Raw genomic sequence first — 24,758 nt, 5'->3', positions numbered from 1 at the left:
GCCCATCAATAAACGTGTAATATGTCCACGTGTGTTCGTCATTGTGGCAAAGCTCGCAAATCCAACGTTAACCCGAGTGTCCACCAGGTGGCGCTAAAACTCACGCCGACTCACTCGTTTGCGTTTGAGCGCTCGTCCCTCCTCTCCACTCGGCCCGCATCGTGCATCCAACAGGTTGGTCGTTTCCTTTCTAAAGATCTCAGGTTCACAGCTTTACTTTGGACTGTTTCTGCGTCACCCGCCGCTCGGGGACCGTATGCAGTGAGCCACCATTTATTTCTAAACCCCGCGGTAAACGTGTCTTTTTTGTTAGATTGTTATTTTATTTTGGCTGAAAACCTCTCTTTTTTATTGTTTATTTCTGTCTATCCCGCCAAATAATGACTGATCACGCTCCTTTTCCCACTTTTGTAAATCCCTTTCTGATAAGCTCCTTCATTCAGTTCATTTTTTTTCCAAGCACTTCCTCTCAACCTGTGAGTCCCACGTTAAGATAACGTTTTTAAATGTTTTAGTGCTAATGCTTCCCCAACATGTATTACATGTTTTATTGTTATAGGCGATTGCAATTTAAGTTGTATGTCATATTATAACACTTCAGTCTCTAAATGTAAAACCGACCTTTACTCCAGTCTATTATATCATATTATATTAGGTGTGTGTGTGTGTGTGTGTGTGTGTGACGTCGAGCAGAGGGCTGCAGGGTTTCTTTAGTCCGGAACAAAGGAACAAAGGTGTGTTTGTCTTTTGGCTAACGATTTACACTTCACCTTCAGTCTGGGTTCACGTGACTGTGCATAGATTCGACCCTTTAAAAACTCTAAATAAACAGAGTAGAGGACATGCCATCCCTTTGCGCTCCCTCATTTTCCAAAGTCTAATACTTATATAACACCGTCCCCTATCAGTCCATAGTTCAAATAAGTCAGCTTTGCTGTAAAGAAGCAACAAATGAATAATAATGACTATATTTCAATGGTTCAAACCTCGCCGCTTATAACCTGATTCTAAAACGTAACGATTATTTCCTAAAAATGTACCACTTTCATAAGTCACCCATTAAAAGTAGGTTGTAAACTGATTTTATACTGGCTTAAAATAAATGAATAATATGCCTGTCTACTTATAATCCATTAATACAAACGTGTTTTGGGTTGCCAGGTTGTGGCCAGTGTTTAGTATAACACTTTCTTAGTTGTTTTTTTTATCCCTGCTGTTCAATTTCTCCACTTTTTGAACTCTGACTTTGGCTGCAGGATGGAGGCTCAAATGAATTATTGAACAGACAGTTTGACATTTATGGATCATTGACTTACGTTTGCCCTTTGCTGTTTAGAAAGTAAGCAGTCAAGATACTATTCATCAAAAAACCATCCGTCTGCTGCAAGCGGTGTGAGTGGGAGGAGAGATGAGGAACAATAACTGGATGGAGTATCAAAGGCACGACCTGAACACAGCGGAAGAAACACAGAAACAATACAGAAATAGTTCAATTAAATAAGCAATTAAGAACAAGGAACTGTTGGGATCTTATGAAAATGAGTGGACCAATGATTTCACTTTGTATCGTAGGTGCAGAGATACTGGGATGTTTTTACATTATCACAAAACTTTAGCATAACGAAAAATCCCAAATGACTTTTTGGAAACTGAACTGCACAGAGAAGGTTAATTAAGTCTCGTGGACGATCTGTCATTTTTAATTTTCTTGGCCATGCATTATCAAAATATTTCCCTATACGATCAACGTATAAGACAATGCATTCCTCTCTGATGCCTTCAAACTTTCGAGCTGGTCAAACATCAGCACACATTGACTTGCTGCAAACAGGCCACGCCCATCACCTGGTTCACCTCTCTCGTCACCCACAAAGGCTTTGACCTGCTTTATTTATAGTCAGCCTTCCAGTAACAAGTGCCTGCCTGTGTGTGTGTGTGTGTGTGTGTGTGTGTGTGTGTGTGTGTGTGTGCGCGTTTCCATGTTCTGGGAGGGGTTAGAGGAGGAGTTCTCAGTGGGACACGTAATGATGTGTGCAGTGGTGCGGCAGAACTGGGGCACAGGGTGGAGAGAGAGAGCGAGAGAGAGAGAGAGGCAGAGGCAGAGAACACCCACAGCTACCGAATCACCACAGGATGGAGGAGCTCTGCTGGTTGATATCATCCTGCAAAAGTCCCCATTTGCATCACAGAGTTTCCTCTGAAGAAGTCCAGCATTTGTCCGTCTGTCTTTCAGCGTGTCCCCCCCCCCCCTCTCTCTCTCAAAGAACACAATTAAAACAATACCACGTAGTATGATGTCAGCCAACACGGTCTTAGTGCAGTGATGGGCCGTGCAAAATGAAATAATTGAGCACCCCACCCTTGAAGTTTGAATCCTCTTTTCCCTTCAGTGTCGCCTCCTTTTTTCCCTTCCCTTCACATCTCTGCTCCTGTTGTGCTGTCCGCAGCGACCTTGTCGGTCTGAGGCTCTTCTCTATCTCGTCCCTCGCCTCCTCGCCTCTCTTCCCCTGTGGTTGCAGAAATTGCAGGCTTGACTGACAGTGGCACGCTTTAAAATGTATGCCATTGTAGTAGCTCCGAGCCCTCGACCAGGTCCCCCATTGCTTGGCATGAAAGATACCGGCTCCTTTTACCGCTTTGTGCTCTCGGGTTTGTGCAGCAGTGGTGACAGGTGGACTCCCAGGGTGTTGAAAGGCTTTAGGAGTATGTCTAATGCCTGTAAATTAAAATTTTATCCCAAAGAAAATAGCAGCTGGAGACCAATATTTCCCTTCTAATTCCTTCTCACTATATTTAACAGATTTTTACAGAATGGAGAAGAACTTGTAGTTTGTACTCAGGATAACAACACAAATGCAGCCGAATAGTTCTCCTTCCAGTTAAAAAAAGCAAGACATGTCCGTTTGTCTTCATTCCATATTTTAGTCCCCGCCATTACCATTTTCCCTTCATCCACTAAATGCCCTCTGACTATCTCTGCGTTCCACACTGCCTCGCTCCTCCGCTAATCCACACACCTTTTCCCACCAAAACCCTTTTTGCATCTTCACGTTTTTGAAAGGGCCAACTTGCAGCCTTTTTATTTCCTCAATTATGAATACGATCCTTGCTTTTGTTTTCCAAAAAACGACGTGCAGGGTTTTCACACCATCATGAGAGCTGATAGTTTGGATGTGGATCTTGCCGACCTTCCTGTCAGTGTGGGGTGTTTTGTGCTGTTTTCTCTGCTGTGGCTGATACAGACTTTACTCAGCTGGAGGGGTTTAGTTTCAGGTGTATTTGCCGGTTGGAGTTTTCATTCCCACTTCCCCTTGCTGCCAACATTTCCGCGCTGCTACAGTTTGCATCCGGCGCCACTCCAAGCCGATGACACTGCCGGACTCTTTCATCCAACGCCAGCGCCTGGACGCCAGCATGGCCGACACTTTCCTGGAGCACCTTTGTCTGCTGAACATTGACCAAGAGCCAATCACAGCGCGCAACACCAGCATAATCTGCACCATCGGTGAGTGAGACAACCGGCCGCCGACAGCGCGTCTCAGTCTCCGGTTTGTTTTCTGCCAGCTGTTGAATGAAATCTCTGGCAGCTCCTGCGTTGCCTCCAGTAGGTTGGTGCGGTTGGAATTGTCGTTTTGGAGCAAGTTCTGCTTTTGTCTGCCAAGAAAGTAGCTTGAATTAATTACAGAATGCAAATTTGCAATTAGATTTTAAGGTCATGCACATCTTTGACTTTGGATGATGCTTTTGGCGTATTCAAATATTTTCTTGGACATATAACAACAGGAAAAGATCATGATGACAAAATAGGTAGTATAGTATAGACCGTATTTTGACATATTCAGTTGCTTATTATGTGTTATCAATAGTCCAAAACCAACAAAAGGCATTTAGTTCAAAACAAAACAATCACCACGTTGTCATATTTCAGAAGCTATGGGCAGAGATTTTAACGGTTGAATTCTTTCTTTCAGGTCCCGCATCCCGATCTATTCCTAAACTCCAAGAGATGATCAAGGCAGGAATGAATATTGCTCGTCTAAATTTCTCTCACGGCTCACACGAAGTATGTAGAGGATGAAATTACAGCACTCGAACACGCATGTTTTGGTCTTCCCTTCAGCCATGTATTGAGTCTGTCCGTCTGCCTCCTCGTTTTCTGTCAGTACCACAGTGAGACCATCAAAAACATCAGAGAGGCTGTGGAGACAATTACCCCGGACCCCTTGTGTTATCGTCCGGTGGCCATCGCCTTGGACACGAAGGGTCCAGAGATCCGCACGGGATTAGTGAAAGGGGTAAACCTGCTGTGTGAGGTCCTCCCCCAGGAAGAAGGAGCCACATGATTGATTTTTTTTTTTTTTGCATGAGCACCAACCATTAGTGGTACATCAATGTACTATAGAGATCAGAACTTGGAAGCATGCCATACTGTAATTCATTAAAGGCCAGTGGAGCCTTTTTTATTTATGTGCACCCTGTCCTTGCACTACAGCTTTCACCTCTCTGTGTTACATAAATCCAATGCATTACTTAGCTTAAAGAGAATAGAGACGACGATGGTGTCTATTTAAAGGCGGCGTGTCTTTCTTTCCCCTTTTGCATGTATGTGTGTCTTTTGTATAGAAAGTAGAGGAGGAAGTGGAGCTGGAAAGGGGCAGCCGCGTCCGCGTGGTGACGGCAGAGAGTGACAAAGACGCCACAGACGGGAACATTATCTGGGTGGACTACCCCAGCCTGCCCAAAGTACTGAAGACGGGAAGCAAGATCTACATTGATGACGGCCTCATTGGGCTCAAAGTACTAGAAACTGGTAATAAGCACTAAATAGAAAGCGTCATCTTGGATTTCTAACCTATTTAGACAGAGTTTGTTATTTATTTTGCAGTATAAAAATATATAGATAACCTATAAAGAGAAAATAAGAGAAGGCCTTTGAAGTACACACAAACACATGATCTACTTATACTTAGAGCCCAGCACAAAATAATTCTTGAACAATTTAAGGCATTCTGTTGTTGAATGGGGCCTTTTTTTTAAAGATGAATAGCTTCATGAAATATGATTCCTCTTTTTCAGCCCCCCCTAGCAAAAATGTGCTTCCCCGCTGCAGTCTGCTATTATTAGTCACTATATATATAAATATATATATATATATATATGTGCAGAAACAACTTCAGAAATCTCAACTGCATTGTAGGACTTTCGTCAAAATAATCTAAACCAAATGCTTAAATCTGCTATAATCTCCTGCAAGATTATTCAAATTTCAGGCTTTTCACAACGTGAGAGTGATTTCTTGACCACCTTTGGTCAGGTTGTGACTGGGTGGATACGGTCGTGGAGTCGGGCGGGCGGCTGTGCAGCCGTAAAGGCGTTAACCTCCCAGGCTCCGACCTCATCGGCCTGCAGGCGGTCAGCCAGCGGGACGAGGCCGACCTGAGGTTCGGGGTCGCCCAGGGCGTCGACATCGTGTTCGCCAGCTTCATCCGCTCCGCTCAGGATGTCAAGGACGTGCGCCGATCTCTCGGGCCGCACGGACGAGACATCAAAGTGATCAGCAAGGTGGAGAGCCGGCAAGGGGTTAAGAAGTGAGTAGAGAGAAAAAACCCTTTCATGAATGACAGCTACTGGGTCACAGTGAGGTGGAGTAGCTGCAGGGATGTGAGTTTTTAAAAGAGGCCGGATGGATGGACACGTCAGCTCTGGCTGTTGCGCTTTGATAAGAGATCCGTCTGGCTGTCTGTGAGAGTTATGGCTCCCATTTAATGCATCTGACACAGCTCTCCTCTCCGTCACTCATCTCTCGCTTCCTCCTGCTGCGCGCTGGATGATGACGGTGTGTAACCATGGATCTAATTTGAATATATTTAGGATCGGATTATTGTTGCACAATGATGATGCCGATGTATCGGCGTGTAAAGTCTCCTGCAGCTGTTAAATATTTTTTTCCGCCCAGCTTTGCTCACACCTGTATTGTGGTTTTCCTCCAGATGTTTGATGTAGATCACAATGCAATAAAATCATGCTTTTTGAATAATAAAAATAAGGCGCAGAAACCAGCAGTGTTAACATTGTTTTCCAGCCTCCTCATCTCTGCTCACTGTGTGTCCTCATCCTTTCCTAATCTCTGTCAGCTTTGAGGAGATCCTGGCGGAAAGCGACGGCGTGATGGTTGCCAGGGGCGACCTGGGGATAGAGATCCCAGCGGAGAAAGTCTTCATCGCCCAGAAGATGATGATTGGACGCTGCAACTCTGCCGGCAAGCCGGTCATCTGTGCCACACAGGTCAGGGACGAGCTCATACACAAACACAGAAAAGATGCAGAAAGGAGAAAACAAGTGAAGATTTAGACTTTCCACTACAGTGTTGTGCAATCAAATGCCAGCGGTTAGCTTACTAACTCTAAAAGGCACATGCACATTAACCTTGCGCTCCTAAAATAATACACTCACTTGTCGAATGATGCCATCCTCGTAGACCCTCACGTTTCCTCTCTTTCACACCGCTTTCCTGTTACACACACACACACACACACACACCTGCAGCACTGTTGACTCACAGCGTTTTATCTTGGATATGCTACAGCTTCTGACTCAGAGTGACGGCGTTTTAAGCAGGTTTGCAACTCTATAGACATTTTCCCGCAAGCGTCCCTATCACATGCACTAATAAGGCGCAGCTTTTAAGCTCCTGTAAAAATGCAGTCTCTCGGGGCAACGCTGCATCTCATTTTCCAACTGTCTGCTTTGCTCATTGACTCATAACACCGACTCCCTGGCACGTCAATAATGATCCTACACCACCCTCCGTCCAAGTGATCTCTCATTTCTCCACTTCTAGTGTCCAACCATCAACAAAGCCATTATTCTAGTCATTCAGTCCCCAAACCATGTTTGCCAGATCCTCATTTCCTATCTTGGACTTATAAATGGCTTTTCTTAATGGAGTAATTAAGCCGATCCCTTTTTTTTCTCGGTGGCTTGTGGAGTCATTTTGGTTGCAGCAAAAAGACTAATGTTTTTTTTTTTTGTAATCTGTTTGTAGATGCTTGAGAGCATGGTGGCCCACCCACGGCCGACCAGAGCGGAGGGCAGTGACGTCGCCAACGCCGTGCTGGATGGAGCCGACTGTGTTATGTTATCCGGGGAGACCGCCAAGGGACTGTTTCCTGTGGAGGCAGTCGCAATGATGCACTCGGTGTGTGTCTGTGTGTGTCTGTGTGTGCATCATGTCCATCCTGTTACATCTGACATTTAGTCTCCCCTCTGATAACGCCCCCCCCCCTCCCTCCCCCCATGTGTCCCCCACTCTCTCTGTCTCTCAGATCTGCAGGGAGGCAGAGGCAGCCATTTTCCACCAGCAGCTGTTTGAGGAGTTGCGTCGCCTCACTCCTCTCTCCTGTGACCCCACAGAGGTCACAGCCATCGGCGCTGTAGAGTCCTCCTTCAAATGCTGCGCCGGGGCCATCATCGTCCTCACCACCAGCGGCAGGTGTGTATTTGAGAAAATGTAATATTTCCATGGTTAGAGTTCTATTTTGACATATTGTTTTAATTCAAACAAAAGACAAAGTGAAAAAAAACAACCTTTGGGGAGAAACCTGCTTACAGTTTTCAGCCTTTGTGCTAAGCTAACAGGCTGAAGATTTATATTTATTGTACATCTTCTCACCTAAGGCCCTGCAAGACAGCATGAATTTTTGTCAATGTCAAATGATTCTCTTTAGGTAAAAAGTAGTTTTCTGGTGAACGTATATATGGAGATCTGCAACGGGACACACACTCTAGTCTCTTGCTTAAAAGTCGGACGCTGTGCAAACTCGAAACCCACAGAACTTCCTGCTTCACCACTGAATGATGGCCCAGGACACAAAGCTCGAATTGCTGAATAATCCAATAGGAATTTCACACTCGGCCGGCATTTGTATTCTATTAGCACAAAAGTACTGCAGACTTGGACTGTATTATGCCATGTCGTACGTAGCATGCTCTGTGATAGATAGACTGGATAAACCAGTCTAGTAGTCTACAGCAAGGCTATCAGTATTAAACAAAGCCAATTCATGTCCCTTAAATGTGCATTATTTCGATTTGCCATCAGTGGGAACCATAGTTCATCCCTTCAGCAGAGTCCTCTATACCGAGGAGCGTTCTGGCAACTGGGACAACACTAAATATCCTTTTAATTATTCACGCATGTGTACATGGCGCTTTGCATACATTGATGGTATTCCTGCTTTTCTCCTCGTCTCTCCAGGGCGGCACATCTTCTGTCCAGGTATCGACCGCGCTGTCCTATTATCGCCGTCACCAGAACCCCTCAGGTATAGTCTGCCTTCAGGCAGCATTATTCTGGCCTGAAACACAACTTTACAGTTGATAAATCCTTCTTGTCAAAACTGAAGTTGGTGAAGTATTTTTAATGGGACACTTGTTTCTTTCACGCTGTAAATGTGAGGGTTTTGCTTAATAAGTGTCAAATGGGTCTTCAGGGGATTGTCTAATTTAAATTAAATATGTATTTATTGTAATAGGGTGTAAATGCTAGGATGCTACAGGAGAGTTCATGAGGTCTTTAGGATCTTTAGAAATTGAAATTGAATGTATGTCTATGCACAAGCATTCACATAACTTGTGACGATGTCTCAAACGAGATGTCGCAAAACTGACACGTTTTCGTCAGTTGTGGCCGTCAACGTCTTGAATGGAAAGATGAACTGACACTTAGTGCCTAAAGGCCTGACTGAGAATTTCATTTTGTAAATATTTGACACATAACCATTGACTGTAACAACCTGGATACATGTCCTCCCTCAGGTGGCTCGCCAGACTCAGCTGTTAAGAGGAGTGTTTCCTGTCCTCTTCCACCCTCTGCCTGCTCCCGTCTGGGCTGATGATGTAGACAATAGGGTCAATTTCGGCATGGACATTGGTCAGTGCGTGCGTGTGTGTGTGTGTGTGTGAGAGCTTTGTCTGATTGTCTCCGTACGCCTGCTCATTTATATGCTATGATAATGTCTTACTCACACGCCCTCTTTGTTTCTTTGCTTCTGCCTCCTCAGGGAAAGCCAGAGGATTCTTCAAGTCGGGCCACATGGTGATTGTGGTGACAGGCTGGATCCCGGGGTCCGGTCACACTAACATTATGAGGGCAGTCAGCGTCCCGTAAAAGCCCAAAACTACTTGACTCTAAATCTGCTGACATGCTGATGTATAAACGTGATGAAAATCGGAGAAATAGTAATAAATAAATAATACAAATTTACATAGTAATCACCGTGACTAATAGATTAACAAAAGCATTTGGTAGCATCATGCGTTATTTAAACTCAGGTTGTGGTATAGGGAAACATTTGGAACTGGTCTCATGAATACTGCATTTGTGTTTAAATGCGTCTTGAAAACAATGACTCCCTCAAATAAAACTTGAATTATTACGTTTAACACTGTTTCATTAGCTTCACTAATTGAGCCCTTTTCTTTTCCTCTCTGTGGGGGTCATATTAATTTGCAAATCAACATTGTCTCTTTGCATGCTATTGTAGCGCATTGGAGGCTTTTGCAGTATTTGAAGATGGGCTTTTTGGAAGAATGAGCTTATCTTTGTGACAGCTCAATCCTTTGGCTGTCGTGAGTGGTCCCGGGAGATGCTGCGATGACCGTTATTGAGCTCCTTCCTTTTGTCCTCTGAGATGACCCAGATGCCAACATCTGTCTTCTGTTCTCTTAAACTAATTATATCTATTCCTGCATGGGGCTTTCTCATGTCCTATCCTTTATGTAACATCCTCACCTTATCTACTGCTTCTTATTTCATAAATATTTCCAGCTTTAATTTGCCTCGAATCATCTTCCCTTAACTCTCATGAGAAATTATTTGGGGGGGGGGTTTGGCTGTATGACAATTCAAAATGTTGAGTTAATGTTATTTTCAACTAACTGTTGGATTGTTTGTGAAAGCGTTATATTGGATAAATTAGTAATCTGTTAATAATAATTTGCGAAGTAACAAGATAATACAACGGTCCAATCTGTGAAGTAAAGGTTATAACATTTATTATTATAGGCCTACCAAGGATGTAGTATACTGCTTTCTCTCAGTTACGTCTTTCAAATTCGGTGAGATATTGGAAACCTAATTGTGTATTTTGCTACCATTTGTGGTCTGTTAAATTAGCTCTGATGGGACGGAAGATCATTTCTTACACTAGAAAAAATAAATAGGCAGTTTTCATTCACATATTTTGTATTTCACTCGTGTCTTTTCATATATTTATATCTCCGTGTCATTTCTCACCGTTGTTACAAAACGTTTGTTCTTCCACGAGGTTTAAATAAAGTTTCAACATCATACACTCCTTCACGCGCTCGTCGTATTGGTGAGGGAGCGAGGATGACGCGCGACCTATACCTGCGAGGGATGCGTGCGTCTCGCGGCCGGGCACGCGGCCTAGGGGGACGTATGATGGTGATGCGGATGCCATGGCAACAGGCCGATTACACCCAGACCTTTTTAAATGCATTTCATTATTTAATATGGCATTTGCATGCGATGCGCGCCTCTGTGGACGTGCCGGCTCCACACTCATGAGCCGAGTGAGAAGTGAATTTCACCACGAGAAGTCCATCGACGGAGCAGCCACCTTCACCGCTCAACAAGTTGTTTCATCTTTTGTTAAAGGAGGCTTTTTTTAAATTCATCGTTTCGCCTCGGAGCGGCATACTCTTTTGACATAATCTCTCCTCCGTGGCATCAAGGCGGAAAGGACGACGCCGCGTCCCTGGGCACGCTGTCATTGAAAGTCGGCTGAAGTGGGAATAGACTGCACCGGCCGAGGGAACAAAAGACGCCGAACACCTGACCACGTTCATCCATTCATCACTTTTAGAGAACAGCCCTGTGGTAGAGCCGGCTGTCTCCCTGGCTGTCGGAGCGCTTCTGTCACGGGGAACATTTCGGCGCGCCTTCCATCACGGTGAGTGTTTTCCCGCCCCGATGCTGAAAAAATGACAACGTGCCGCGGATCCAGTGAAACCGTGCGCTAGATTTGGGGTTATTCGACTTGTTTGAAGTGTCGGCCCGGTCTCCTTTGTGCGCCTTGGAGCTGGAGCCTCTACATGTCTGCCTGCCATGCGCGTCCTTTCTGTCCATTGACAACCCGTCGCTCCTGACAGAGGATCCAGTGTCCTTATCATTCATCCGCGGATGTTCCCGACTCTGCCTCCTTACCGCTCATCTCCAACACAATGCAATAGCTACAGCATTGTCGATTTGGCTGAGCAGCCTTGGCTCATACACAAACTACACAAGACAGGACACCGACGTCCAAAAAACACCGGGAATCCGGTGCCAAAATGACCGGCGTCGGAACGCTGAAGGCGGCCGAGGCGAAGAGAGGGAGCGCCACGTGGGGGGAGAGACGTTTCAAGGACGAGGCAGGAGGAGAGACACGGGAACATCTGTAAGGACAAAGGGGGGGGAGGGGGTGGGGGCCGTTTAAGGGGAAGTGAAGCTGCTGGCGTCACTCTGACAGGGTGAATGATTTAACGTCTGGATGGAGCCGTTTCCAAGGGCACCGAGGTAAGCATGGCCACATCAGCCGAGAGAGGGCGGAGGTGTGAGTTGCCGGCTCCACGACTATGACTGGAGATACAGAGACCTCTTTTCTTTAGGTTCTTCAATTTAACAATCAGATTAACAATTGAACGCTATACGGCCTGTGTAATCTAAGAATATTGACTGCGTGAATTAGTAGTCCTCCCGAAGGGTCACCAGTTCGCCCTCTTCCCTCACTTGGAATGGATGGGGTGGCGGGAGGTGCGTGCACCCCCAGTAGCACCGCTGGATCTGGGGGGGACAGCCTGCCCAGACGTAGCGGAGGGGACTCAAAGCGGCGCAGTAAGGGCAGCCTGCCGTCTCCAGGTTACAGGCTGTCCCAGGCATCTCTGGAAGGGGAGAGGGGCTCCTTCGGGGCGGACAGCATTTCCTCGGCTGGACGCGCCCGTCGCCCCTCCATCATGAGTTCCTCCACCAGGGATGGCCTTCCCTTCCGGACGGCGGGCACCCCGGTGCCCCTGCCGCCACCGCCGCCCTCGTCCACTGGCACATCCCACCCGCACCATCGTTCAGTGGGCTTCGCCAACACCCGCGCCGCCCTGACCTCCTCATCTTCTGCCGGGACGGGAGTGGTGGTGGTGGCCACGGGCCTGGAGACCACCGCTACAGCTCCAGGGACCCCTGATTTAATGGGACAGTGTGTACTGGGTGGTTTTGGGCTGGACGGAGAGGACTACAGCACCTCCAACCAGAGCACCTTCATCCAGAGACAATTTGGACCCATGCTTCAGCCGGGGGTCAACAAGTTCAGCCTGCGCATGTTTGGTTCCCACAAAGCTGTGGCGCTGGAGCAAGAAAGACTGAAATCAGCGGGGTCGTGGATCATACACCCATACAGTGACTTCAGGTAGGCACGCACACACACTCACACATGTGCACACACACACACACACACACATACACACACCTTCCACAGCAAGCTGCAGTTGTTGGTTTATAAATTAATCTAAAGCGATGACACTCATTTTGATTGAATCATGGATCAAACCGAGCTGAAGTCCCACTGAAGGGATAATGTCGGAGACATAAAAAGGGGGGCGGGGGGAGAATAATGGAAACATAAAATACATTTAGCACCACAGTTTTTAACTGGGGGGGAAAGGAAGAGGACATCTGCAATGAGTTATAAACTTGCAGGAGGCTACATGTATTGGGGCGCGGTAGTAGAAGAAGGTGCAATGGGTGCATACGTATCTGCAAAAAAGGTTGTATTGAAGCAACGCCTTGAAATGGAGAGTGAAAACAGGTGTATTTAAACTCCTCAGAGGCACGATGAAGGCAGGGAGAGGTGTTGATGAAAAGGGCAATGTGACAAGGCCTCCAGTGTGGACACCATGCAGCTATGGCAGGTCTGGTCCACTAGGACAATAGACACTTCAGAGACCAATTTCTTTCCAGAGAAAAATTGTTCGGGGATCAATGCGAGAACATTCAAATTAAGATGTTTGGTCGATCGGGGCAAAACATCAAATGCCTTACATGTCAATAAAGTGAAATGTCAAGTATTCTTTCATTTGCACAGTGGGTGAACCCAGCTCAGCATCCCCTGCAGGTGGTTCCGTACTACGAGAGAAGTTTCTGTGATGAAATTGACAATTAAGGCTGTTTTTTTTTCTTGAGTGTACTCTCGTGAAGATAAAAACCTGGTGGTTGATTGTTGTTTTTCTGGAGTTCTTTTTTTATCAAGGTAGGTATGGGAGGGGACTCTTTTTTATGTCTTCCTAAACGTAACATAAATGTGCAGGTGGAGCGCAGAGAGAGAGACGGCCTTCATAATCTCCAGACAGGCTCCAGTAACAATGGATGACTTGATCCCCAAGGCGCCTGGCCCACTTTAGTTTCATCAAATACACACACGTAGACCAAATCGTTTTTGTATTGTCTGTCAATTTGATGATCACTCCCAAGTTCTGCTTATGAGTCTGCTCACAGTCGATACAGAGAATGAGGTCATTGAGGAACAGAGAAATGGATGGATGCCTGTTTGGCACTTATTGATATTCATGCCAGATATCTGAAAATTATAACATTCCATATTAACCCGTTGGAGAATCACAATTGAACTTGCATCAATTATGTATGACTTTCTCAATTATGCATGTCGAGTATGCATAATGCATAATTCAGTCATCTGACTTTTCAGTTAAGTACCTGTTGTCTGAAGAGGAACTTTATCAGGCCAGCGAGAGGAGAAGACGGATTACTGCTAAGGCCCCTCTATTGTGTTTTCGCCCCTGTATTGACCTTGAGCACAAGAGCCTGTGTGTGTGTGTGTGTGTGTGTGCAGTAATACACAGAACCATTCAATTGAATGAATTCACTAGAACAGAACCATCTGTCTGGTGAAAACAGACAGATGGTTCGCCCTTCTCGTTGAGTTGGGTTTGGCAGCACGACACATATAGTATCAGGGATGTGTTACGTATTAGCCAGTTTGCTTGTTTGTCTATACATCCGGGAAAGGATGATGTGCGGAAACCTGCTCATAACGGACATCTGGCCAACCGCGTGCCGGGAGCCAATCAGAGGTAGCCCGGGGGACACTTGGCCTCAATTAGAGTAGAATTAGTGTTTCGTTTGACGAGGTAGGAGCAGGTAGATGCAGGTCGGTTGTCGTCTAGCAGCTGCTCGTGTTCCAGATGGAATACTGATGAGCCTTTGATTGCATTTTCAATTCCTACCTGAGAGTTCACGAGTGCACGTATAGCCACACAGAATGCACGAGCCTGTCTAACCAGGTATTTAGACAGCACCACAAACCTCCACATCCTCCTCAGTTTGGATCCCGCATGTTCTCTTGTCTGTTTGACCACGCTCATTTATTTGATCTCACGTCTCATCAATGACAACAGCAAAAACAGAGGCTCCTGCCGCAAAAGCTTTTAGTGCACGTTAGTGCGTGTGAGTGTGTCTGGTTAGCCGCCGCTCTGCACTGCTCTCATATGGAGGTTACAGCTGATAACGCTGTTCAGGCCGAGGGCGTCGACCCCCCCAGGTAAACGCTTTGCAGCTACGCTGCCACGCTGAGCCACGAGCTGCTGACACCTTCAGAACCGCCGCGAGGCAATCAAAAAGCTCCCAGTCTCAGATCTTGTCATTTGAACCCTCATTTGGATTATAGATAATAATCCAGAAGTACCAAATCGGTCATACAGTTTTGAGTAAATGTTATTATTTACCTCCCACCACTATATTGCTGCCGCAAACAATTTTGTTACTATCAATCTAAAACATCTAAAGTAAAAATCCACATATCCAAATGGCTTGTTTTGTCCAAGCAACCATGCATGTTGTCAAATAATCTACTGTTGAGGGACTATATTCATATATATATATATATATTATTGCTTAAAAGACTGTAATTATTTCAGCTTTTAGTACAATAAATTACTAAATTAACTGTACCACTGTAAACTACTGGCATTTTAATAATTTCTTAATGACTAGCGCTGACAGACATAAACCACAACTGTGATATGATTTACAGAAATGTTCACTTCAATCAGTTTCCAAAACTCAGGGAGAATACATCTCCAATCCCATCACAACAGCCACACAACAGGGTGGCTGCATCTGTGTCACTTTAAGTAGTTCCTGTCTTTATTGTGAGTGATTGTGAAGTGATACATCTCGCAGTATAGGTGACAGTCAGGCAGAAGTAGAGTGATGACTCATACTTAATCTTCATCAGTCTAGCAGCAGTGTCACACCACCATGAGGTTGTGTTACTAAATTAGAGCTCAATGGCAATCAGCCGCAGAGCTCGACTGTTTCTCCCAGAAGGAGAGCGAGAGCAAGTCATTGATATGGTTAGATTCAAGGATGAAGGGATTAGGGGGAAAAGACAGAAGGGTGAAAGGCATCATCTCCAGATGATTGGATTGCCTTTTCTACCACTCTTAAATCACTAACAGCATTTTTATGAGAGGGCTACGTCATCCTGTCGTACCCTGCAGCATGAAATACCAATTTATAAAATGACCTTGATATGGCATCAGGGTTCTCTCGACTTGGGCCCGAGCACAAAATGAGGTCTCTAGTTTCGAGGATAGGACGCAATCCAGATGCATTATGGGATTTGATCCAGTGTCTTTGCAGCTGGACCCTTACTACACTCTAAAAGTCAGGATATCTCCGTTTCTGCTGTGTCAATTTTGACCATCCCGGGAGTTGCCCTTTGAATCCCTTTTATGTTCATCACACAAGGAGTGAAATACATGGTCTTCCTCAGTTCAAAATCAATTATGATCAGGGGAACGGCATGAAATTATGTTTTCGTGCCAAACAGCTTGTCAAATCTACCATTAAAGTAAAAGACCATATGAAAGTAAAACCGTTGTTATTCTGACATTTTTTAGCCATCACCCACAGTTAATTGATATATTTTCAGTAGCAAAGAGCTCCTCCATTTCTACTGTGTATTGCATTGTGGGAGCCCTGTCCTTTTGTCACCTATTCAGTGACTACACAAGAAACACAATAAGACACAATGCAAAACCAATCCAACCTAAAAAACTAAAAACAGTGAACAAAATAACACTCACTGCTTTCTTTCTCTGTGTAGATTCTACTGGGACCTGTTGATGCTGATGCTGATGATGGGGAACTTAATCATCCTGCCAGTGGGCATCACTTTCTTTAGAGAGGAAAACACTCCCTCCTGGATCATCTTCAACGTGGTCTCTGACACTCTCTTCATGGTCGACCTGGTTCTCAACTTCAGGACCGGCATCATCAAGGAAGACAACACCGAGATACTGCTGGACCCCAGGTCATTCCAACCACCCGATTATGTGTATCTGCATGAATGAGAATATTAATTCGGCTGCTCTGTCGCCAGTCATTTACATTTGCTCTTCTGACCATCTGCTCGGTTGTTGTGAATTGTACCAAAAAGGTGACATGCAGCTGGTGGCAGGGCCTTTTTTCTCGTTCCAGTCGTATTCCTGTTGAATATGGATGAGAATCGCCTCGTGCCAAATGTTGGAAGGGCTTCCACAATGCTTTTATCGGCCAATTAGAAATGTCTGCTCTTCCATGCTCCTCCGACTCAGAGCGATCCGACAGAAGTATCTGAAGAATTGGTTCCTGGTGGACTTTGTGTCATCCATCCCCGTGGACTACATCTTCCTGATGGTGGACAGTCTGGACACGGAGGTTTACCGCACGGCCAGGGCGCTGCGCATCGTCCGCTTCACCAAAATCCTGAGCCTGCTTCGCCTGCTCCGCCTGTCCAGACTCATCCGCTACATCCATCAGTGGGAGGAGGTGAGAAAAGGCTGGAAAGAAAGCAAAGCAAAGTCAAAGGGACAGAGATATTTGTGTTTTAAGAGGTAGTTCTAAACTAATTTATTATCTAAGGTATTTTAAAATAATGTGACATGAGTAGAATAAAATACATTTTTAAAATATTGTGCTGGAGGAAAAGCCTCATTGAAATGCATTTTTGAACAGTTTGGGAATTAAAAGGTCAACCTCACCTGTCATTTGCACTTTTCTTTTCACCTGCTTTATTCTTTCCCTCTTCTCCTCCTCAGATCTTCCATATGACCTATGACCTTGCCAGTGCAATGGTGAGAATAGTTAATCTGATCGGTATGATGCTGCTGCTGTGCCATTGGGACGGCTGTCTCCAGTTTTTGGTCCCTATGCTGCAGGACTTCCCTCCTGACTGCTGGGTTTCCAAGAACTTGATGGTGGTGAGTCTCTTACCATCCATGTGTGTGTATACGTGATGTTTTTTTGACGTGTTTCAGGCAGGTTGAATGAAGAGTGCAAAGCGCTATCTCAACTCTTATGTCAGATAAATGCAAATCACATCTTCATAAAGCAGTTTGGTTTGGGGTTATTAGTCTGTGTATGTGTTCACAAAGTGAGAGTCTTTATTAGATTTGACATTGTTTGCTCCTCAACTGTTTTGATTGGCTATTGTAGCTACATGTCCAGTTGGAAAAAGATTCTCATCATCATGAAAACAAAAGAGACTTTCCAATTAAAAACTCCAGCAGAGATGAGGTGGAGGTGTGGGGACCTAAGGGACCTGCCGGTGATTTCTTTCTCTGTTCATGCAGGCGTACGGATGTGGATGCCCATGAATGCACACAGATACACAGCTGTATGAATAGCTGAATCAAGTATTAGGCGTTGCCTGGGTGACTGTTGCTAAGCAGGCCGATGCTGGGATTTTCCCCAGAGAAAGTCCCCTCATCCTTTAGACTATTAACATCTTAGTATAATTGGACTCAGCTTAAAACAGATGGAAACACCCCCCCCCCACACACACACACACACCCTTATAGACATTTTTTTAAATAAAGTTAACCGCCTTTTTTATTGTCTGCGTGATTTTAAATGTTCTACAGGCGCTCCGCTTGAAGCCAGTTAGGTTTTGACAGTTAAATTGCTCTGCCGCCGATGTTTTGATGTCGGCTGTATTTTCCAAAGCGGTTTGGCTGAGCACGTCTGAGAAGATAAAAGCTCCTCTAACACTGAAATAAGAATAAAACAATATGGCAGCGCCTCTGTAATTAACAGTCCTTCTCACTCGTCCTGTCACCCTCCTTTGTTTGCCTACATCTCACAGAACGATACATGGGGCCTGCAGTACTCTTACGCTCTGTTCAAAGCCATGAGCCACATGTTGTGTATCGGGTACGGTGCCCAGGCTCCAGAAGGGATGACCGACGTGTGGCTCACCATGCTCAGCATGATCGTCGGTGCCACCTGCTACGCCATGTTCATCGGCCACGCCACCGCTCTCATCCAGTCGCTGGACTCCTCGCGACGACAGTACCAGGAAAAGGTAAAGCCTGAAGCTCCTCTGTTTGTCCGCCTGGGCTTTTTATAGTTTAGGCATCAAACGAGGTTCCATCCATTTCAGTTGATGATATTTGTTATCAAGGACGCTTTTGGTTCTATTTATTTCATATTATATTTTATTTGAATTAAAATGGCCATCAACAACTTACAGATGATTGTTGTTGGGGGAGAATTTGTTGAGCGAGTTCAAGATACTTTTGATTTCTCACAAGGATTCAATCCACAAATTTCCACCACAATTGTGTTTTTTTCAGTTTTCTGTTGATCTGATCGGTTAACTCTAACCTGCGGGTTAAGAAGTGGTCGCAAAACAAACCTGAGGGGCCTCAATGTGATTAATGGACGTACTCAAAATCTCTCTTTAAAGCTGATTCTGATTCTGTTTATATTTTTGACAGAATTTGATTCTGATTTTTACCTCTAATTCTTAATTAAGTAATCAGAAAATCACTCCATATCACTTCCATATAATGCGTTTCACTATCTGCAACTTTACTTTTAAAATGTGTATAATGCTTGTTGTTTCCTCAAATGTACCGTACACACAGTGCATTGCATCCAATTGTATACTGTACATGCAAGAAGGGAAAATTGTTTTGACACGTGTCTAAATTCTTAATGTGCTTCTCTCTTGAGTAAACAATTGAGTGTCTATTTAGGGTGGATTAACAAAAGAGTCGACAGCCGTAGAACATCAAAGCGCACATATTCCAGAAAGGCTGTGACTAAGTGGACTAATGATGGTTTTTCATGCCCTTTGCCTGTTATTGCAGTACAAGCAAGTGGAGCAGTACATGTCATTCCATAAGCTTCCTGCGGACGTTCGGCAAAAGATCCACGAGTACTATGAGCACCGCTTCCAGGGGAAAATGTTTGACGAGGAGAACATCCTGGCAGAACTCAGCGACCCGCTCAAAGAGGTAATGAACTCACAAACACCCAACTCGTCTACGCGTAGAGACCACACTTCTCACTACTACTTCTTATCTTTTCATTCATCTTCCTCCAGGAGATAGTCAGCTTCAACTGCCGCAGCCTCGTGGCCAACATGCCGCTGTTCGCCAACGCCGATCCAAACTTTGTGACAGCGGTGCTGATCAAGCTCCGGTTTGAAGTGTTCCAGCCTTCAGACTTCATCATCCGCGAGGGCACAGTTGGACGGAAGATGTACTTCATCCAGCATGGGCGAGTCGGTGTGCTGACGCGTGGCAACAAGGAAACCAAGCTGAGCGACGGGTCGTACTTCGGAGGTGATCATGTTTTCTAGACAGCTCAGGTTGTGTAGTAGGGTGCAGTGAACATGGAGGTGATTTCTCACTGCCTGTCTCCTTTTTTCAGAGATTTGTTTGTTGACTCGTGGACGGAGGACAGCGAGCGTCCGTGCAGATACGTACTGTCGCCTGTACTCTCTCAGCGTGGACAGCTTTAACGAGGTGCTGGAGGAGCATCCGATGATGAGGCGCGCCTTTGAAACTGTCGCCGTGGACCGATTGGATCGAATAGGTAAAGTGTGGATGTCTGAGTGGCTCCTGCGTTCTGTGACAACCTTGCCCAATATTGGCAATTATTCAGTACTGCTAAATGTCCTTGGTGCCTTGTCCTCACTTTAAATGTTGAAACTGATCATTAAAAAAGAGAAAAGTTAAAATACTATAGGAAGCAGCGTTCTCTGTGATGAAAAGATGGTTCAGTAAATAAATTAGCCTTCTAAAGAGTTAGAAGGAGAAAGAATTTCACTCTTTCTAACTTTGTCTCCTGGAATGTTACATGTATTGAATTTTCTCCTTTACAGGCAGGAAGAACTCCATGCTACTGCGAAAGTCATCGCAGGCCGGTTCTCTGGGGGGCAGTATGGGTCGCGGTGGAGGCCGTGGTTCCGGGGGTCCAGGTGCCGGGACTCTGGGTTCCTGTGACAGCATGCTGGTGCAGCAGATTGTCAAACACGACAGCATGACGGCCATGCAGGATGCCATCGCGGCTGCTGCGGCTGCAGGAAGGAGTGGCACCGTGTCCCCTCGGCCACGGCCGGTCATCTGGGCGCCGCTTGTCCACGCCCCCTTGCAGACTGCTGCTGCCACCAGCAATGTAGCAATCGCCCTCATGCACCAGCAGCAGCAACAGCAGCTGCAGCAGCTTCAGCAGCAACATGCAACATGCGCAGGCACTTTCTTCCTGCCCTCCCCTCTTGTCTCTCCCTCCCCTTCCTCCTCTTTCCCCCTGTCACCCCCTCGTCCTCCCGCGTTACAGACCCTACGCCCCTCCGTGAGCTCTCTCTTTGGGATGATGACAATGGGAGGGGTGGCTGGTTTGTCCCCAAGAGGATTTCCTTCCTCTCCATCGTCCATGGGACCTGCCGGTGGGTTGACATCACCCCCTATTGTTAAAACGCCTTCCACACCCTCCTCCTCTGTCCCGGCATCTGTCCAACAAGAAAGGACTCTTCTTTACAACCTCCGCCTCCAGTCTGATCATCCCACAATGGTTGCTGGATCACCAGGTGGAGGGTCGCAAACTCCACCCATCCGCAAGGTATCTTCCGCCAACCCCCCTACTGCCCGCGGTGCCCCGTCAGATTGCAACACTTTTTTGATGGGCCGGCAGGGGGCAAAAGAAGCTCTGTTACGTTACGGTGGAAACAGCTGTCAGGGTCTTCCTGCACTGGGACGACTCACCCAGGAGGCCAGGCTGCTGTCGGCCTCGCAGCCCACTCTTCCTCACCGCTCCTGGGCCGGAGTGCTGCCTCACCCGCCTCTCCACAGGAAGGCCTCCGGTGGCAATTTGCTGGCGGCTCCTTTCCTGGCAGGGCAGTTGGCCAGGGGAGGCAGCGCAGGTATGCTGACCTATAACGCTCCAGTACAGCTGATGACAAATATACCGTTTAATTCACAAGCACAGGGCGCAGTCCCTATTCAGGCTGCACTGGCGCACAATCTGTCCACACAACCTGCCCTTCACACGGCCACTGTGCCCACACCTACGGCTGCATACATGCCTTCTGCAGCTTCTTTGACATCTTCGTCCCCTCCAAAGCAGACCCCGCACTCCTCTCCCACCCCTTCAACTGTGCTCACACAGGCACCTCGACCTAAACTGATACCAATGACCCCCTTGCGCTCCTCCTCTCCTCCTCCCTGCTCCGCCCCACCTTTAGCAGGAACAAACCCGCTGTCGCTCTCTTCAACTCCCCGTCCCAAACCAATCCCTGCACCCTCTTCCCGCTCTGCGTCTCCCTCTCCCTCCTCCACACCACCTCCACCTTCTGTTTCTACCCCTATTTTAACACCTCCAGCTTGTGGGCCCAAGGCATCTTTCAGCTCCTCTTCTCCCCCTTCGTCCTTGATCACATCTATCCCACCATGTCCCCAGAGCCCCCGAGCCAGGGCATCTAACACACCTCCTCCTGCTTCTCCATTGTCTGGCCCCAGTCCCGCTCCAATCTCTTCTCCAACACAGACTCCCACTCAGACAACCCGTGCTCGCACTTCTACCCCTGCCCAAACTCCTACACAAACTCGGTCCCCTGTTACTCCGACCCAGAGCCTAACCCATACCCCTTCTCCCTCTCCCATACCAGTTACAGCTCCTCCCTCCCTGAGTAAATCCCAGAGTCCAACCCTTCTCCAGCCCTCTGGCTCGAGCCAGATCCAAAAACTGAACCCAACTCAGACTGCATCTCCTTCCCCTACACCGGCTAACACTAGTTCTACCAATAAAATAAAGTTTACAGTTCATCCCGTAAAACAAACCCCTCCTGTCCTTACTCAAGCCCCCACATCTGGCTCTGGCTCCGTTAGCCCCTCGTCTGTTTCTACCGCCTCCTCCCCGGCTGCCATCTCCTCCAGTTTACAATCTGGCTCTGCTCGCCCCCAGAAACCAACGCCAACCGGAACATCTGCCCTTGCCTTTCCCCCAAAACTCAATACACCCTCCACCCCAGCTCAGACCTCGCAGGCATCCACTAATACACCCACCCAGTCCGCACATCAAAGCTAAAGATGGGGGAAAAAGGCCCTCGGCTGTCGCTGACTAAAAAAGACTCAGAGAGACAAAGACACAAACTGCCCTTCAGCACGTAAGACCTCCTCATAGGATGTTGTGGCCGCTGCTGACTAGCAGAGCCCTGGATTTACAGAGTTGGCGTCAGATATCTAATGATATTGTGTTGACAGGTACATCTTGTTTGCATTCACCCTAGGGTGTGATTGTCTTAGCGCATCAGGTGTTTGATGTGACTCTCAACCAAGCCGTCGCTCGAGGAGACTTTTGTAGGTGTCCTGAGTGGTTGGCGCGGGCAGGCAAGGTAGAGTCTGAAAAAACATCCAAATGTATACATACATATCTCTGTTAGTGATTGTTGGAGCAAGCGGGGGAGCTGAAGTGGAAACAGTATGCACAGTAAATGGGATGTAAGCAATAGCTGAGAAAAAAAGTCTCCATTTTCTATACATGCATGCATGTATTGCAATACACGTGAAACATTTGAGACTCTCATAATGTGACAGGAAATAACATTGGCGTTATTAGTGAATTTGAGAAAAGAACATTTTGCTGTTGGATGATTTCAAACGCGGGCAATAAAGCAGACACCTCCGGTTTTCCAGCTCCAACTCCCTCTTGACTCCCATTCTGCACCAAAGTGTAATATTTTCTCATCAGATTATTAATAATAACAAGAATATCAAATCACTGTAAGGTCAATGCTCATATAAATTTGAATAATTAAGAGCAGTTCACTGGTAGTTTTGTGGTCTGAGGTGTGTGGTGTTTAGTTTTTTTAACAAGACAAAACTTTTAAACCTTCCTGTTTTTTCGTGTGTGGAAGTCAATCTACTGCTCCGCTGTGCACCGAGGCTCCTCCGGCGCCCTGAACTGTAAATACGTACCTCTCTGTCGCTCTGCTGTAAGCTTCCTCACTCCTCAGCCCCTCCGTCTTTCATCTGATTTCCTCGGCCCTCGTCGCTCACTGCCTCTTTGTCGCTCACTGCCTCTTTGTCGCTCACAGACTCGCTCACTGTCTCTCCGTTTGCTGGCATCTCGCTCTTTACGGACCGTCAGCCTTGTGTTCATTTTGCTCTGCGACACTGTTTCAGCACCATTTCCAGCGATGTTTGATGTTTTGTGTGGGTAGCAACCAGACAGTCTTTAACCCTAATACCATGTTGCCTAGACTATGAATTAAGGACCAAATGTTTTACTTTTTATTTACCACAGCTCCAGCTTTTGAACCGAAAAAAAAATGACCAACAATGGTGTCACAATAGTGAGGGTGGTGTTTAAGAAGATGATGATACTCTTGACAACCATGATGTAACGATAAAGATGTATATCTGGATATAACAATAAAGCGGATTTAGATATCATTTTGTTGAGTGTGTTGAGGCGTGAGCTCTTTGTTTGCTTGTGTGTCTGCCCCATGTACATACATGTATACAATCTATATTTATATAACTACAAAACAGTATGTATAAAAGTGTTGAAAATATTGATTTTGAATTCAACTCGAACAAAGAGTAAACTTCTTTATTTCTTAATTTTTTGGTTTCATTACGGATTCCTTAATCATCATCAAAAAATCTTGACGATATGAAACTGCCATCAATAACTAACCGCATTACGGCAACAAGTTAATGTACAATAAATTACAAGGTTGGCTTACGGGAATTTTTTTATTTCTCAAATCATCTACAGTGGTATCCATAAATTACACTATCAGCAGTACTAATCAGCGTTATGTCCCTTGACTTGATTATGGCGCGGCACATTAAGGCAAAAGACTACAAACCTCCAGAAGGTAGATCGGAATACATCTTGGACGTTTAAGTGTACGTTACTGCTACTGAAGCTGAAATTTTTCCTTTACAAGTGAGAATTATGAAAATATATAATAATATAACCCCCACGAAACTTCAGAAGTATAACTTTAAGACATTTTTTGTTGTGAAGTTTTATGGTTATATATGAAGATTATTATCTCATCTTCATCATCACAATGCTTTTATATTTTAAGTTTTTCTAGTATCCTTAAAGGGGGCACGTTATGAAAGCAAAAACAGAAAATCTCAAAAGCCACTATGATTCTGATTATGTTTTTGCATGTGGTGTCCCCTCGCGGACCACTAGATGGCGATAAAACGTTAATAATCAACACAGCAGGAAGTCTCACGGGAATCATTTTTAGAAACTAGGCAAGAATAAAGTAACCAGAAATCCACAATTAAACAGTATGAAAAGTCAGACAAATAACCCTGAATGTGTTCAGCGGCAGCAGCATTTATTTTCTGTATCGTCACCCACCAGGGTCTCGACCCCGAGGTTGGAAACC

At 45.9% G+C, this 24,758-nt stretch overlaps 2 protein-coding genes across 5 annotated transcripts; both read left to right on the top strand.

Annotated features, from left to right (window-relative positions):
• Positions 1-95: 95 nt before the first annotated feature.
• Positions 96-9,444, top strand: pklr (pyruvate kinase L/R). 4 transcript variants are annotated; one of them, XM_037454958.2, is made up of 12 exons: positions 96-174; positions 3,341-3,505; positions 3,972-4,063; positions 4,164-4,295; positions 4,624-4,810; positions 5,315-5,588; positions 6,135-6,285; positions 7,046-7,198; positions 7,326-7,492; positions 8,258-8,324; positions 8,818-8,932; positions 9,063-9,444. In XM_037454958.2, the coding sequence occupies exons 2-12, from the start codon at positions 3,367-3,369 to the stop codon at positions 9,167-9,169; spliced, it is 1,584 nt and encodes a 527-aa protein (XP_037310855.1). In that variant the 5' UTR covers positions 96-174; positions 3,341-3,366; the 3' UTR covers positions 9,170-9,444. The 4 variants fall into 4 exon arrangements, with proteins under 4 accessions (XP_037310855.1, XP_037310854.1, XP_037310856.1 ...); XM_037454957.2 differs by having other exon boundaries at positions 127-174; positions 3,268-3,505; XM_037454959.2 differs by lacking the exon at positions 96-174 and adding an exon at positions 183-261.
• A 135-nt stretch (positions 9,445-9,579) lies between these two features.
• Positions 9,580-23,874, top strand: LOC119198095 (potassium/sodium hyperpolarization-activated cyclic nucleotide-gated channel 1). The gene is made up of 9 exons (XM_037454951.2): positions 9,580-12,464; positions 16,182-16,388; positions 16,672-16,885; positions 17,155-17,316; positions 18,201-18,419; positions 19,210-19,356; positions 19,446-19,686; positions 19,775-19,939; positions 20,229-23,874. Exons 1-9 carry the CDS (start codon positions 11,800-11,802, stop codon positions 22,427-22,429), a joined length of 4,221 nt encoding a protein of 1,406 aa, XP_037310848.2. The 5' UTR covers positions 9,580-11,799; the 3' UTR covers positions 22,430-23,874.
• Positions 23,875-24,758: the final 884 nt, after the last annotated feature.

The sequence above is a fragment of the Pungitius pungitius genome, chromosome 11 (assembly GCF_949316345.1).
Source record: "Pungitius pungitius chromosome 11, fPunPun2.1, whole genome shotgun sequence".
Taxonomy (NCBI): domain Eukaryota; kingdom Metazoa; phylum Chordata; class Actinopteri; order Perciformes; family Gasterosteidae; genus Pungitius; species Pungitius pungitius.
This window is presented reverse-complemented; position numbering and strand designations above follow the sequence as displayed.

Excerpts from the sequence above, each read along its gene's own strand:
- pklr (XM_037454958.2), top strand. The coding sequence starts at position 3,367 with ATGACACTGCCGGACTCTTTCATCCAACGCCAGCGCCTGGACGCCAGC. Across the intron at positions 4,296-4,623 it reads GCACGGGATTAGTGAAAGGG|AAAGTAGAGGAGGAAGTGGA; the intron begins GTAAACCTGCTG and ends TCTTTTGTATAG. Across the intron at positions 7,199-7,325 it reads CAGTCGCAATGATGCACTCG|ATCTGCAGGGAGGCAGAGGC; the intron begins GTGTGTGTCTGT and ends TCTGTCTCTCAG.
- LOC119198095 (XM_037454951.2), top strand. The coding sequence starts at position 11,800 with ATGGATGGGGTGGCGGGAGGTGCGTGCACCCCCAGTAGCACCGCTGGA. Across the intron at positions 16,886-17,154 it reads ACATCCATCAGTGGGAGGAG|ATCTTCCATATGACCTATGA; the intron begins GTGAGAAAAGGC and ends TCTCCTCCTCAG. Across the intron at positions 19,940-20,228 it reads GGACCGATTGGATCGAATAG|GCAGGAAGAACTCCATGCTA; the intron begins GTAAAGTGTGGA and ends TCTCCTTTACAG.